Source organism: Amaranthus tricolor, chromosome 16 (genome assembly GCF_026212465.1).
Source record: "Amaranthus tricolor cultivar Red isolate AtriRed21 chromosome 16, ASM2621246v1, whole genome shotgun sequence".
Taxonomy (NCBI): Eukaryota; Viridiplantae; Streptophyta; class Magnoliopsida; order Caryophyllales; family Amaranthaceae; genus Amaranthus; species Amaranthus tricolor.
Window position 1 is genome coordinate 21,897,059 of NC_080062.1, and position 15,309 is coordinate 21,912,367.

The 15,309-nt window shown below is 33.0% G+C and overlaps 1 protein-coding gene across 4 annotated transcripts; it reads left to right on the forward strand.

Moving 5' to 3' along the window:
• The first annotated feature begins 2,360 nt into the window (after positions 1–2,360).
• On the forward strand, positions 2,361–13,585 carry LOC130802421 (uncharacterized). Of its 4 annotated transcripts, none has more exons than XM_057666437.1 (7): positions 2,361–2,546; positions 10,450–10,807; positions 11,015–11,169; positions 11,254–11,334; positions 12,026–12,101; positions 12,180–12,245; positions 12,670–13,585. In XM_057666437.1, exons 2-7 carry the CDS (start codon positions 10,477–10,479, stop codon positions 12,816–12,818), a joined length of 858 nt encoding a protein of 285 aa, XP_057522420.1. In that variant the 5' UTR covers positions 2,361–2,546; positions 10,450–10,476; the 3' UTR covers positions 12,819–13,585. The 4 variants fall into 4 exon arrangements, with proteins under 4 accessions (XP_057522420.1, XP_057522422.1, XP_057522423.1 ...); XM_057666439.1 differs by having other exon boundaries at positions 12,676–13,585; XM_057666440.1 differs by having other exon boundaries at positions 12,180–12,239; positions 12,676–13,585.
• The last annotated feature ends 1,724 nt before the right edge of the window (positions 13,586–15,309 follow it).

Consider the following 15,309-nt stretch of genomic DNA (forward strand, 5'->3'; position numbering starts at 1 on the left):
GTGTAGGTTGTATCACAATCCCAAGACCTCCAAGAGTTGTCCTCAATGTGTTCATCTAAACGGGGAACCATTGCATAGGGTGTAGGAGCAATGATTGTTGGAATGTTGCCTAAGCTCATGTCATTAGCTAGAGCCTCCTCGTCAACACCCACATCGTCCTCAGAAGGGGCTTCTACAAATTCATTACTCTCGCTATTAACATCACCCCACGGCTCATTTGTATCTTCTAAGTTAAAAAGTATCATCATTTGTGACTTGAAATTGAAGTTGATTGGGTTCATTAGAAGGATAAGAGGTTGATGGCATAAAGGGATTTTGGGTTTCTTGGGTAGGGAAGGGCGTATAAGAAGGAGCAGAAGAAGTTATATTCATGAATGCATTTGTTTCCATAACATTGATATCTTCATTCCCTAGGGGTACCTCTTCTACATATAACTCTAAAGAAGGAGTAGGGGTAGACCTTGAATACTCCCACATTGCATCTATAGCCTCCTCATCCTCAACCGAAAAAGCTAACAAATCTCCACTCAGATTGTACTTAAAACTTAAATTAACAGTACTTCTTATAGTGTCAATGCCAATCTTAGAGCATATAAAATGTTTAAATTCATTCAAATCCATGTATGAGTTGCATGCAAATAGTTTACGTCTATCCCCAACATACTTAACATTGTTACTAGTTGGTCGAATTGAACCATTCCAAAAGCATACAACAGTCACACGAAATGAATCCATTTCTACAACAACACATTCAAAATCAACATCACCATCATGTTCATAAATATATGACCACTATACATTTTAAATTCAACAACAAATTCACGAACAAACTTTAAATTATGAAGAACAAGGTAAATAAAAACTACATTCGACATATTCGTAGAGTTTAAGTAAATGACCACTATACATGACATACATTTTTAAATCAACACCAAATAAAAAAATTTATAATAAAAACGTACCTCAATAAGCTATAGATCAACATGAAGTAGTAAATTGAAAGTTTATGAACCTACATTTATGTGAAAGTTGATTAAAAGTTTGTAAACCCTAATTTTTCGAAAATGGAAAAAACACAAAAAAAAAGTACCTTAAGGCAATGTAGGAAGGTGACAGAACTAATTAGTGGTACAAACTTGGAATTTGATGAGTTTAGTTGAAGAATTGAAGTTGATTTTAATGGTGGAACGAAGAAGAAGAACTCGTATGGCTAGCAAAACCAAAACAGAATGCGTGAACTGAAATGAGGAAAAAGAAACTGGAAAAATATAAAACCCATAAGTCGCTGTTACTAACAGTGACTTAAGGGTTTTATTTTATTATTTTTTTTGTCTTTCGCTGTTACTAACAGCGACTTTTACCAAACCTAGGTTTGGATGTATGAACGCTTATTTTGGAAATTAAGTTTTCACGGAGCTTATTTTGGGAAAAAAATTATTCAATTGTCTTATTTTTTTCAAATTTTCCTCATATTGAGACCGTCCATATGGGCTAGCCCAAAAGCCAAAAATTGAACAATAGAAATGGCCAGTCTTTTAGAAATTGAAGAATAAAATTTCAATTTTAACCTTAAAAGTATCAATTTCAACTAATATTAAACCTTAGATAAATCAATTGAACAAAAAAAAATCAATTTTGATCTAAAAGTGATTAATTTTGACGTTAAAATGATCCATTACTACCTAAATATGGTTCTTTTTTCTCAATTTCAAAACCGATGTAATTAATTGGTGTTATTTTATAGATGAATTTAAAACAACAAATGAATTATCAATAGTACTATCAATAATAGTGTTATAACCTTGCACAATACAAGTACTATTATTCGATGCAACATAATGGTTCTAATGGAAGTATGGAACATAATAGTACTTATACTCTTTAATCATCGATCAGTAGTAGTGGTACTGCTTTTCCCCTAACAGTTTCCGTTCATAATGGACTTAGAAATAAAGTTGTAGGTGTAGTGTTTACTTACTTTGGATATAAGGGCAGAGGAAGTGTCGATCTCGAGTTATGTTTGCCAATTGATTCAATAAACGCTATTGGAAATGATCAATAGTTAATAATTGCTTTATTACAAAAAATTTCAATTTATATAAAAATAATCAATTCAGACCTAAAGTGTTCAATTATAATCAATTATAACTTATAAAAAAATTAATTTTAACCTTAAAATTATGTAATTATGAATTTAAAAAGATCAATCACCAAGCATGTATCTAGAAAAAACTATAATCGATCTATTTGGACAATTCGTCTCATATTGGGACCGTCGTAATTGATCGTTGTCCGGGGGCCTACTGATGCAACGTGCACGTTCAAACTTACAACAGTAATCAGACCACGCGTCATAATCAAGTCTTGTTTCTCGTTCTCTCTAGTTTTCTCCCGTTGTTTCTTTTCGTTTTCTATCATCCTCTCCAATTTAAAAACACTTCGGTATAAATATTTTTAACTTCCAACTACATCCAGCTTTGAAGTTCTCCATTCCTCTTTCCAGAACTTCCGGTTTTCCAGACTACAGCGCTCGATCGAAGTTCTAGGTATTTTTTTTCCATTGAAAACCTTAAAAAATTTCAATTTCGTCATTTACTTGCTTTTTCTTTGGACGAATACAGTGAGACTTGGAGGATCATTTCGTAGTTAGGTTGTGAAATTTAATTTTGATGAACTTCATTGATTTCTGTTTGTGTTGTATGATCATGCGTTTAGCCTTTTGAAAAATGTTTATATTCGTCACTGATTTGACACCTTTTGTTTGTTTGGCAATAGTCTCATTCTAGTTTTATTTCATCCACAGACTTATACTACCTCCATGTTAACCGCTCCTTTCTATCTTCGTCTTTTTCTTTTTTTTTTCTTTTTTTTAATATATATTCTTCAACCCGATTTTCATTTTCATTAAATTTCACGTGCAAAATGTGAGGGTCAGGTCAGAGGGAATATAGTAAGGTAACTCTAAACTATATGAAGCTGAAATGAGGGAATTCTATCGTTTAAAATGAGCGTTAATAACTTCTAGAATTAAAACAGTAGAGCTAGTTGTGTAGACTCGATAGTCGATTTCATTAATTGATTGAAACAGACATGAAAATCGTAAGTACATAAGATTTACTGAGATAAATTCTGTTGATTCTGCACTTATATTACAACTAATAAATTCCCTTGGTCCTATTAGACTTGCATCAAAGAAACAGGAGATGTTTTTTTTTAAGAAAGCAGTAATAAATAAAAAAAAGAATGAATTGTGCGGATGAAATTTAAAGATAGTATTGTCTAATAATAGAAATAATGTAAATTAAGTGGGATGGACCAAAATGGTTTATGATGCAAGTTGAGTATGTGGTAGTTTTTACATAGTTTATGAGTAATGATTAACTGTTCTACTTGGGATTGGTACAAATGATTGCCTTGTGTGCCATGTTATCCATGTAGTATTATGCACTTAAGAATCAGTGACATTTCCAACCTTACAACACAAAGGCCATCAAGGGCGCAGATGTGTAGTAAATTACAGAATAATTGTGAAGCCCATGTTTGTTTTACATTTTTGAAGTTTTGGCATCTAAAAATAGTAATTAAATTAAAGAAAAACTAAGGTTAACTAATATTTCAAGTCCCTTAATTTAGGGGTTATATAATTGGTCCTTTTGCACATGTTCTACTCCAACCCTGAAGCGCATTAGAAAAGTACGTGTGTAAATAAGAATTAGCTAGGATATTGTAATTAGGGGTACACATGGTCTATTTTGGTATAATCAAACCAAATTAAAAGCGATAATTTGTACGGTATCCACGAACTTTTGCAAAAGTCCAGTGATAGCAAATCTTAAAAAAAAATTTCCACAAGTTCATTCCTACTAAGTAGAATATCTTAATTAAAAACTCCAATCTGAAATATTTTTACACAAATCGGACCGTTTAACATACGGTTTGGTCTGGTCCATCGGTTTTTTTGGTTTTATATTTATAAAAATTAATATATTTGTGTTGCAAATATTTTTTGCACTTACAATCACCAAATATAATAATTTGTAGTTGATTGCATCAAGTATATATTTATATTAACATAAAAAGCTTTATCTCGAAATGTCTATGTAGCGATCTTTTTAAAAAATAGAAATACTACGATTTTTAGTTTGATCCAGCCTAAAAAAAATCGAGGACCAGACCAGAAACCATTTTTTTTTCAAAAAAACAGCCCAAACTGTATAGACCGTAAATCAGACCAAATACTAAACTACTATTTGATTCGTTTTGATTTGCGGTTTGGACCAAGTTTTGTTCACCTCTAATTGTATTAGACTAGGTCGGGTCCCAAAATTGTAAGACCAAGAAAAGTGCAAGAACACTGAAAAACAACTATGGAATAGGAAAATGTAAAATGTATTCTCAAGCATTACAGTAAAGAAGATGATACAAGAATTTAAGAGGCTTTTAAATCTCCCAAAATTTTTATAAAATTCAACCTAAAAGTGTACACATTTACTTTAACTAACTAACTAACTTAAACTAAAATACCCAAGATATCCTCGTATTCTATATATATGACACATAATTAAAGGTAAACTTTTTATACTTTATATTAAGTTGAAAATATTAAGGATGCACGATAAATTTGGGTAGTTTGTTTTTGGAGCTTTGCTTACTTAACTAAAAGTGTAATAAAATCCTTTAGGCAAAAGAAGGATTTACGAAGGGAAGTTCTAATAGTGGACTGCAAAACGTTATGTATAGTACTTAAGAATTGTTTGGAAGTTACTTTCTACAATTGTTGATGGATATACATTTAAGAATTGATGAAGATTGAAGAATGTTGATGTTGATGCTTTTTTACGTTAATAACAAGTGTATAATGTTGGGGGTTTTAGTTAACGAAGTAGATAAGTTGAGATGATGCAAAACTCCTATTCAATTTGCAAGTATATTGGATTGTCTTTTTGTACTTTTATTATTCGAATTTTTAAATGTAAATCTCTTTAGTTTTCGATGCCAAATGAATGTCCATTTTTAAATGGGGCAAAAAAATTTTCTATCACTTTTTTTTTTTGAATTATAATGAATTGTATTTATAATCCCTATCGAATCATGTATACTTTTTACTTATGTTAGCAAGAGTCAATCGAATACAACCTTTAATGTCACCATTAATAATGTTAAGGTTGTACATCAGACCTTGAAATCCACTTAACAACATTGGAGTAAGTTAATGGGTGATGATGGAGTTGATGGGTTCCCTTAGGCTTTGCTACCAACAATTGGTGATAGTTTTACAGCGTGTTGTTGTTAACAACAAGTTTTGAGATTTAGACATAGTGTTAAATTGTGGTTTTGGTTGGCATTGTGATGAATCTTTGTGATGTGGTAACGAGATGGTGATGCGATGTTGTGCTGCTATTATCGGCCGAAACTATGGGATATCTCTTGAATCGATCTTACGCATATGTTGCTCTCAACTTTAGTAATATGGTGCGGTAGATTAAAGAATCTTTACAACTTAGGTGATGTGATTTTGTTAGTCCACCAGGTTATTGCACAATGCATTCCAACGAGTACTATTTTTTTTCTAGATTACTAGATTTAGACTATATATATGATTGAAAATTTGTAAAAAATACTCTCATTTATTGTTGCCCTTCACTATTATTAACCCTATATACCCCAAGTATTGGAAATTTGGAATAGTAACCCTGAACACTATGAAACTTAAAGAACTTATCGATTGAAAATAAAGTGCATAGTGTTTAAGGTTAAATATCATAATACTTGGGGGTATATAGGGTTAAATAATAATTAGGGGTTTTTTGTGTCATTGATCAATAATCAAGAGTATTATATATAAATTTTACATGCAAGACCCGTTAAAGAGTATTGAGATTTACAGCATCATTTTATGTTGTGTATTCTCTGATTGTTAGTAAATAGACAAAAACTCAGCTTTGACCTACAAAGTTAAGATTTGGGAGCCTTAGATGTACACATCCTTCCACGTTGAAGACCATTAGAGAAGTATCATTCTTTTGTTTCATATTTTTAATTGCAATGTTAAGAAGAATATGATACAATTTGGCGGATTTGGCGAAGGTCTTCATCGCAAAAAAGGTATATTTTATAACGTAAAGCAGAAGAAAGAATTGATGCTACATCTTGGTTACCTATTTTTTAATGAGAGAATAAGATTTCCTATATGGACTCTGCATACTAGGGTGTAAAATTAGAAGGGAAAAGGATTATTTCAAAAGGTAGTACTCTTTTTATAAACAACAAGCCGGTTTAGCTGTAAATTGCATGGAGTTTTTGTTGATGAACACTGGTAATATGGGTGCTTTATTATGAAGTGATGCTTTTATGCTTATTCTTTAATTTGACATGCTCAAAGTTAAGATCAAGTGATAGGATGCAAGGAAAGCCTTATCAGATTGTCAATTTGTAGTATCACTCGGATTTTCATACTTTTCCAATAAAATACGAAAGATTCCAGTAACTTTTTAATGATAGAAGTTTTATCAGATTGTTCGTTTGTAGTTCTACGATTCATCGTCATCCTATTTAAATTTAATGATTTCTATAGCTTTTTTCAATTTGGAATAACTTAGTTGATTAGAGTAACCGAAGTTTGGATGTTCAAGAATCAAGCCCTCCTTTTATTGTGCCCTTTCTCTTATTTTTTGGGTACTTTTTTGAGAGATTTACAACAACAACAACAATGTTAAAGCATTAATCTCAAAAGGTTGGGGATGGCTACATGAATCAATATATCATTTTCAATTGTCGTACATATGTATTCTTCTTTTCCATCCATTCCGATTTTCTACCATCCCAATTTGCACGTCTAGGTCATTTATATTACTCATGTCCTCCGAGCCATCTTTAGTCCTCCTTGCCTTTCTTTTAAGTCTCCCGAACTCCAACTTTCTTTCTTCTTGAATATTAAAATGATTTGGGAATTTTAGACAATGTTTTTAGTGTGCTTCATGATTGTAGAGTGGACAAGTATTAATGATTCAAAGGAAAATGAAGGAAATTAGTCAATGTATATAGTCTTACCCCTTACAATCTAAATGTTATTGAAAAAGGTTTTCGGTGAAATTAAGCCATTAGGTTAGTGAGAAGTTACAAACTCACATTGTTTGATTGTGCATTTTTCCTAATGATCCTCTTTTTGGACTGTTTTATGTTGACAACTTAAGATCTCCATGACAACCTTGATGTTAAGTACATAGGTATGCTTAATGATTCTAGTGCCAAAGACTGAAGTTTGGAACAAAAGGAGTATCACACATTTTTGTATCGATATATAATTAGTTAGGTGCATTAGCAGCATGATAATCTCCCTTTCTCCTGATACGGTTGTTCTATCCATCCCGAATTTGTTGTCAACTTGTCTTGTCTCCTAGAGAAACCAATAACTGGGGGATTTTTAGTAAAACTAGACATTAATGTTTGGTGTTTGAAACTAGTCCTTGTTTGTTGACATTGTTATGCTCTTGGTTTGATACTTTGATCAACATTTGTATGCTCATGATTTTCACATTAGCGATACAAATGCAATATCACTTTTCTTCAGTGAACTTTGATTGTGGTCTTAGAAATGATAGGGAAGGGAAAGAAGAAAGAAGAAAATAGATATGTTTCCTATGTTTGGTTTTAACGAAAGGAAATGATAGAATTAATGTTTGTAAAATTCTAAGTAAAGGAAACAATTGAATAAAAACAAAAGCTTACGGAAAAATGTGAGTTACAAGACTTTCCTTGCTCTCTAATTACTCCTTTGTGGGAGGAAAATGAAGTGGTGATTTCATAAGCATATTGTTCTCTTCACTTCTTTGCTTATCTATGGTATTGGTTATAGAGTTTCTCTTTCCATTATACCTAGGTCAGAGTATGATTTAGGTAAGCGATGTAAGGGAGGATCATTGTGCCGTATGGTTTAGATAAATGCTCAAATATGTGTTGCAAGTTCTTGCAGTCACTTTAAAATTGTTGCTCTGCATTAAATTTGGTCGTTTGGCCAAAGAACACTTTGATAAAAACGAGATCACCTTCATTAAAAGAGAGTTCACGATGCTTTGCATTAGCATAATGCTTCATAGATTGTTGCCCTTTGATCCAGTTGAACTGAATTTCATCTAACATAGCGTCTCTGTCTTGCAAAAGCTGTTCTACACTCAACTTCTTTATGAGCACGCCAAAATGTACCAAATGAGGAGGGTTTCACCTATACAAGGCTTAAAAAGGGGCCATTTTGATAGTGGAATGTGGGGAGGTATTATAGCAAAATTTAGCCTATGGCAGCCATTTGGCCCATTGTTTCGGTTGCTCATTGTTGAAACAACGGAGAAAAGTTTCAATTGCTTTGTTGACAATCTCGATTTGTCCGGTGGGTCCTTCGAAAAAAATTATCGGTAATCTCCATTCCCTATAAGTGCAAAGTTATCCCTCTACAAACTCCATCATCAAAATCCTCTGATCCCGTTCCTAAGGTTACTCTAAATTCCGTACAAGATGAGAGTTCTATTTCCATGTGTTTTAACTATGGGGGTGGAGATGAAGTTACTTGAAGCTCTAGAGTCTATCAAGACAAGTACCCTATTTCCCTCAATCTTTCCTTCTAGCTTCATTGTTTTAGGTTGAGTGAACCTAATCAATGATTGCAAGGTGATTCCGGCCAGTGGGTCCTCCAATTCCGACACAAGCAACCCTTCTTTAGTTTTTCGCTCCTTCGCCTCCCTATCCTCCGACTACTCAGTTAATTATGACCCTTAATTCCTGATTCTTACACACGTGGGTTAAAAACCGTTTTTCATCACATTTAAAACAAAGACCCTTTGATCTTTTCTCCCTCATTTCTCTCTTACTGAATTGTCTTCCCCAGTTCCCTATGACATTTTTCTGATTAGGTAGGGTTGGGTTAAAAGTAGGGTAGTAGGATGGTTACTGATTAGGTTCATGGGGTTATGTGTTTGTGGGTAGGGTTTCTGGTAGGTTTTTGGGTTATAGGACCCAAAACGGTTCACCTCCTTTTGCCTCCCAAATTGATTTTTGGCCCTATGTTTTTGTGCTCTATCTTTTCAGCCCACTCAATGGCCACCCTTAGATTACTAGGGTCCATTAACGTGAAGTCACATTTAGTGTCTTCTTGCAACCCATTAATAAAAGCCCCTTAAGCAATATCTCTAGGTAACTTTCACAGAGGAGTTAAAGTCTCCACAAATTCCTTCACATACTCTGCTACTCTTCTCAACTGCCTCACAGCTAGCCACTGCTCCACTAATCCTTCTTGTTCATGAGGGCGGAAAGACCTTAACAAGTGTTTCCACTGTCTCCATTGCGTAATACTATCTTGTTGTTCCTCCCATTGATACCAAAACAGAGCATCGCCCTCCATACTTACCACTGCTGCCTCTATTTTTTATTCCTTAGTCAGATTGTAAAAGGAGAAAAAACATTCTGCCTTGAATATCCATCCGTCAGGATTTCCCCTAGAGAAAGTGGGTAAGTCCAACCTCTTGCTCTTCCAATTACTACCTCCAGTATCATGATTCCCCGTATTCATTTCATGTTCCTCCATATTCGGTAAATCAGTTTAAGCTTGTTGCCAGTCATTATGACTATTTAACAATGGGGTATTCAACAATGGAGTACCTCTTCCTAGCACAAGAGGATTTCGCAGTATACTATTGCTGCGTTGAGGTCACCAGCTAACAGCTGGTCTAAAATCCAGCATTTTTGCTTGCGTCTCCAACATAGGGCCATTGACTTCTCCAATTCGGTATGTTTTGTTTTAAGAACCGCTGTTAAGTGTCATTTTTTCCTCTAACTGCGCTATCTCTGAGTGCATTCGAGCATTAAATCATAGGGAAACCTCATCAAGCCCTTGCCCGAGGTGTTCTATGCGTTGTTTGTTTGTTAGATTTCCCATAATCAACGCTTAGACAGCTGCTCTGATACCACGCTGTGGTCAACTAGGTCTGGTACAGACGATCAAAGAGAGTATTTAGAAAGAAAAGGGATGAGGAAAGAAAAGAGAGAAGAAAGAAAATAATATAAGACCGAAGAAGAATAATGAGGGAATGATTTAGAGCTTATTTCATTCATGATCTAACCAATTATTACATATGAGTATATATAGGCTGTACAACCTATACACATGCTGCCAAAACTAAGTTGGTTACAAAAGATGCTCATTCAAGAATACCCTCATCAGAAATCTGTTATATCATTCATCCCCCTTTGTAGTCATTGCCGCCTCACCTCTTTTGCCCCTTCAATGATAGACCGAAATACCGTTGTGATAATCTGCTGGTATGACAGTAACATGTCATCTAGTGTTATGAATAAATAGTGTTTCTGTTTCGATTTGGGTATACTTAATATCAGTGCCTGTTGATCAGTGAAAGTTAATGTAATATGGTTCTGATATCTGTCTTAAATTGTTCTTTGCAGATATTGTAATTCTTTTGAAGGGTGACAATGCAGAACGAGAGACATAAACAACCAAGTGACCCGTTCCACAAGTTTGGAGGTTTTGGACATTTTGGCGGCTTTGGTGCTTCAATCTTTGGGAGAAATCCTTTTGATGACCCATTTTTCACCCGCCCATTTGGCAGTATGTTCCGTTCAGATAATTTTTTAAACGAGTCGCCTCTAGTTGTTCCACCCGTTGGACCGGTTATTGAGGAGCTTGACACTGATGATGAAAAGGAGGAAGAAGAAAATAAGGAGACCAACGGTGAACAAGTCCTAAAGAGTGCTAGACAGGCCAATGAACCTTTTGTTGATCATCCGGATGATGAAACTGATGGTAAATTAGCTTCATGACTCCTGTTGTCAATTGTGGCCTTGTCTTTTACATGAGGCTCTTCTCAAAAAATTAGTTAATAGAGTATAACAAAATCTTAGTGTACCCTCTTTATAGGCGTGCGTAAAATATATTACAGTAAGTATAATTTTTTGGTTGCCTGGATAGCAGCTTTCTTAGCCATTTGACATCCTTCGTTATATTTGGCAGAGAATACCAAAAAATTGAATCATCGGACAGATTACAACCGGATCAAAGGTACACAAACGCAAAATTTTAAAGTTCATAGTAGTAAAGTCACTTATGGTGGTGTAGATGGAATCTATTACAGTAGTTTGGCAACAAGAAGAATGGGAAGTGATGGAGTAAGTGTGGCAATTTTTCGTTGGTCAATATAATGTATAATTTTGTTTCACTTAGGTTCTAAAATTTTTATTTCTTGCACCTAGATGATCCTGGAAGACTGTAAAGAGGCAGACAAGAGAACAGGGGAAGCAGCACATAGGATTTCGAGGGGAATTCATGACAAGGTATTGGTTTGACCCTTCTTGATGTCACCTATTCCTGGTATTCGTGATTTTATAGTTTTCTTATTTCTAGTGCTTCAGTATGCAATATGTGATGTGCTGGATCAGATAGAAATGTAGAATAAGAACGATGATTATCATCTGGTCCTTTCTCACCTGTACTGTCTCATTTCTATAACTTCTTTTATAAACAATGAGCCTTGAGTGAAAGAGAAGTTCATTACTTAAATGTATATGGATAAGAAAGCATGTGGCTGGTAGGATGGCTGAAATGTTGTAGCAAGTATGATAAAGTTCACTTTGCAAACGCGTCCTCCCCTCTCATAGAAAACATAGGTGGTTGTAGTTTGCGTCTGGAATTTATATATTAAGAATAATTTCTAGCAACCACTATTCTAAACAAAATTATTGGTTTTTTTATTTATGGCGCATGATGTAACCCATAATTTTCATGTTGCATATTTAATCAGGTCTGTTTTTGTTTTTGTCAAAATCTCAAAATCTAGCTAGGCTGAGGGTAAAAGATTTCAGCCTGTTGGTGGAATACATCGTGTAATAACATCTCAATCTATAGTCCCCTTTGGGAGAATGTTTCTACTGCCATAATTCAACAACCCGATGCACTGTTCTAAATTTATGGGAGGGACACAAAGCATAAAGCGTGAACCATTATTTATTCTTACTTGTTTTACAGGGCCACACACTTACTAGGAAGCTAAATTCAGATGGTGAAGTAGACATGTTGCAGACACTGCATAACCTAAACCATGGTAAGATTCAAGATTTTTCTATGAATGTGAGAAAAAAATTTTATCCGCTAGTTTTATTGAACCCTGTCACCTTTTCAGATGAACTAGGGAGCTTTGAGGAGGCCTGGATAGGAAATGGCGGAAAGGATCTACCAACAGGTACAGGTGATGTTATTGTCTGCGCTTGAGTTAGATATCCCTCTTTTTCAGCATTTTGATGTTTGCCGTCTGTTATATGAAGTTTGCATTAAATTTTTTACATGGGATATTGCTCTGAATTTTTAAACTCCGTGAAAATTCAAAGTTCAGATCTGTTTTACATGTGGTATTATAGGATACTAACATGCACTGTATTAGTCAACCTCGTGATTCCTTCTAATATTTCCATAGCTCTCTAGTCATAAATCTCCGGCAGTTGTGCTCAAATGTTCATGAACTGGTATTGCCGTATGTGATACTGCAGTATTGTCTTCATAAAATTCGGTAATAGCTTTAGAACAGGCACATTCCTGTATATCTCCATAATCCATGATGATTGATCTATCCAATATTGGTCGCAATTTGGTATTTAAATCTAAACAAATGACAGAAATAGGTTCGAGTTGCAATATGTCAAATTGGGGAGGGTTTCTCCTTCCACCTTTTAGTCACGCGGGAAATGATCAAGGAAGCAGACAAGGTTATGTTGATCCTTTCGGTGGCAGAACTAAAAAGGTTGTAAGAATCCCCATAGAGTAGACGGGCGTGTTTAGCATTCTCTACAATTTGGACAGAGTTTCAGAAACCTGCATCCTCAAGTATTCATGTATATGTTATTTATTATTTATTTGCATGAGATTGTAGGGTTTGCTTTACTGTTGCCTTGTAGTATCAGATTTTGACTGGGGATTTCTCCCTAAATGGGTCTTGCTGAGCTTATACTTGGATTTTCAGTTGTAACTGTTATTTAGTTGGTTCCTGTATCACATTTTTCACTTGTAAATTGTAAGACTGCAATGTATGGAACATTTGAAATCCATAAGCAAATTTAGATAAAAAAAAAGTCAAAAAATAAGTTTAGAGTTAAAAAAATAAGCGCCTTTTATTTTGATGTTAAGGTTTGGGTATGTTTGCGTTTAACAACAGCGGGCTATTACTAAGGATACGTTAAAAAAGTCGGTCAAAGAATCGTTCGCTGTTATTAACAGCGAGTCATTACTAAAGCTGAGTCAATAAAATTTAGTCAAGTAAGCGGCCGCTCTTGCTAACAGAGGGCGATTGAGTTGACTTTTGTTGACTTTTTGAGTATTGTTAAATTTGGATGTTAATGGTCCACTATTCGTAACGGGGGGCTATTGTTGACCTGACTTGCTTTAATAATAGCCCGCTGTCAGTAACGGCGAACAAATACCAACTCTTGGCATTTGGCTGGTGGCGCTTATTTTTGGATACAAATTTAATCGAAGCTTATTTATGAATTTTTTTTTGTTTTAAAATGCTTATTTATTTCTAATTTTCGCAATGTATGTTAGTTTCTGTTGTAGATTATCATTTTAACAAGTTGGTTGCAGATGTAGATGTTCATCTTGGATACTTATTTTCGAGTGTTTTCTTAAAATGATGTTGCTATTGTTTAAAATTCTCAAAGTATTCTAATTCTCAAACTTGTGTTCACGTAGAATTATTTCTAACATAAATTCATCTCTTCTCCAACGTCTTCATATCACTTTTTCGAAACCCAAACCCGTATTATCAAACCAAAACCACCATTCTCCATTGAACCAACAACAAACCATTACAACATTTTTACTCTCAACAAAAACCAAACACGTTCACTTCACTTTTTTTTTTTTTTTTTAAACTCGATTCATATAACTCAAATAAGGTGTTAAAACTATTTTATGTTTTTATCTTAACAGCTATCCCTTAATAATGAATTCTGAGCTTATGAAATTTTTAACAAAAAAATAACAAAATTGGTCAATTTTGAGTCCTTACAGATTGATTAAAGTTAATTGGGGTTTATAGTGTTTTGAAGAATTGGATTTAAGATAATTATTTGGAAATAAATAGTATGAAATTGCGCAATTTGTCATTTTAGTATGACAAAAATGTATTTGGTTGGTGATATAGAAGGATGGTATACTGGAATGGAATGTCAAACTAGAATACTTCAATTTGCGAATTGTGAAGATCTTGTAATGATAAGTTTGCTTGTAATGATAAGTTGTTTAGGATATGCTTTTATTAAAGGGAAAACAACACATTTTAGGAAATAATAATTTGATAATTTAAAATTATAGTGAAACAGCATTTTGGGAATTTTGTAAACAATACAACATTTAAGTAAAAAAAACTCCATATTTCGTTGGTGTTATAACGTTCATTTTGGTAGGGAAATATGGGAAAAATAAAAGATAAAACGTAGATTAAATTAATAATGGGAATAATACACGCGGATGAGATGATGAATTTGGATGATGATTATAAAAAATAGAAATATTGAAAAAAATATTATAAAATTTTGAGGGATGATTTAAAAAAGAAGTGTAGAAATTTTGACTATATTATCTACGTGGGATCAGTGTGTGTCATTTTTTGTCTGAATTGTTGGCGTTTTTATTATTTTTAATAGTATCGACAATAATAGCGTCTTTAGTATGTACTATTGTTTTTAGTCAAGAACAGTTGCCACTGGTTGCAACATAAAACATTGATGATATTAGTGGTTTTACATGTTTCAATTTTATCGTTTCATCCTCATTCTACGCGTTGACAGTAAAATGAGAAAAACCTTTAGGTAACGTTGGAAAATTGGCCTTAATTAAGCAGAATTTTGGTACTATATATATATATATATATATATATATATATATATATATATATATATATATATATATATATATATATATATATATATATATATATATATATATATATATATATGTATGTATGTATACATATATATATATATATATAAACATATATATATATATATATATATATATATATATATATATATATATATATATATATATATATATATATATATATATATATATATATATATATATATATATATATATATATATATATATATATATATATATATATATATATATATATATATATATATATATATATATATATATATATATATATATATATATATATATATATATATATATATATATATATATATATATGTATATATGTATGTATATATATATATGTATATATATATATATAT

Excerpts from the sequence above, each read along its gene's own strand:
- LOC130802421 (XM_057666437.1), top strand. The coding sequence starts at position 10,477 with ATGCAGAACGAGAGACATAAACAACCAAGTGACCCGTTCCACAAGTTT. Across the intron at positions 12,102-12,179 it reads ACTGCATAACCTAAACCATG|ATGAACTAGGGAGCTTTGAG; the intron begins GTAAGATTCAAG and ends TCACCTTTTCAG. Across the intron at positions 12,246-12,669 it reads GGATCTACCAACAGGTACAG|AAATAGGTTCGAGTTGCAAT; the intron begins GTGATGTTATTG and ends AACAAATGACAG.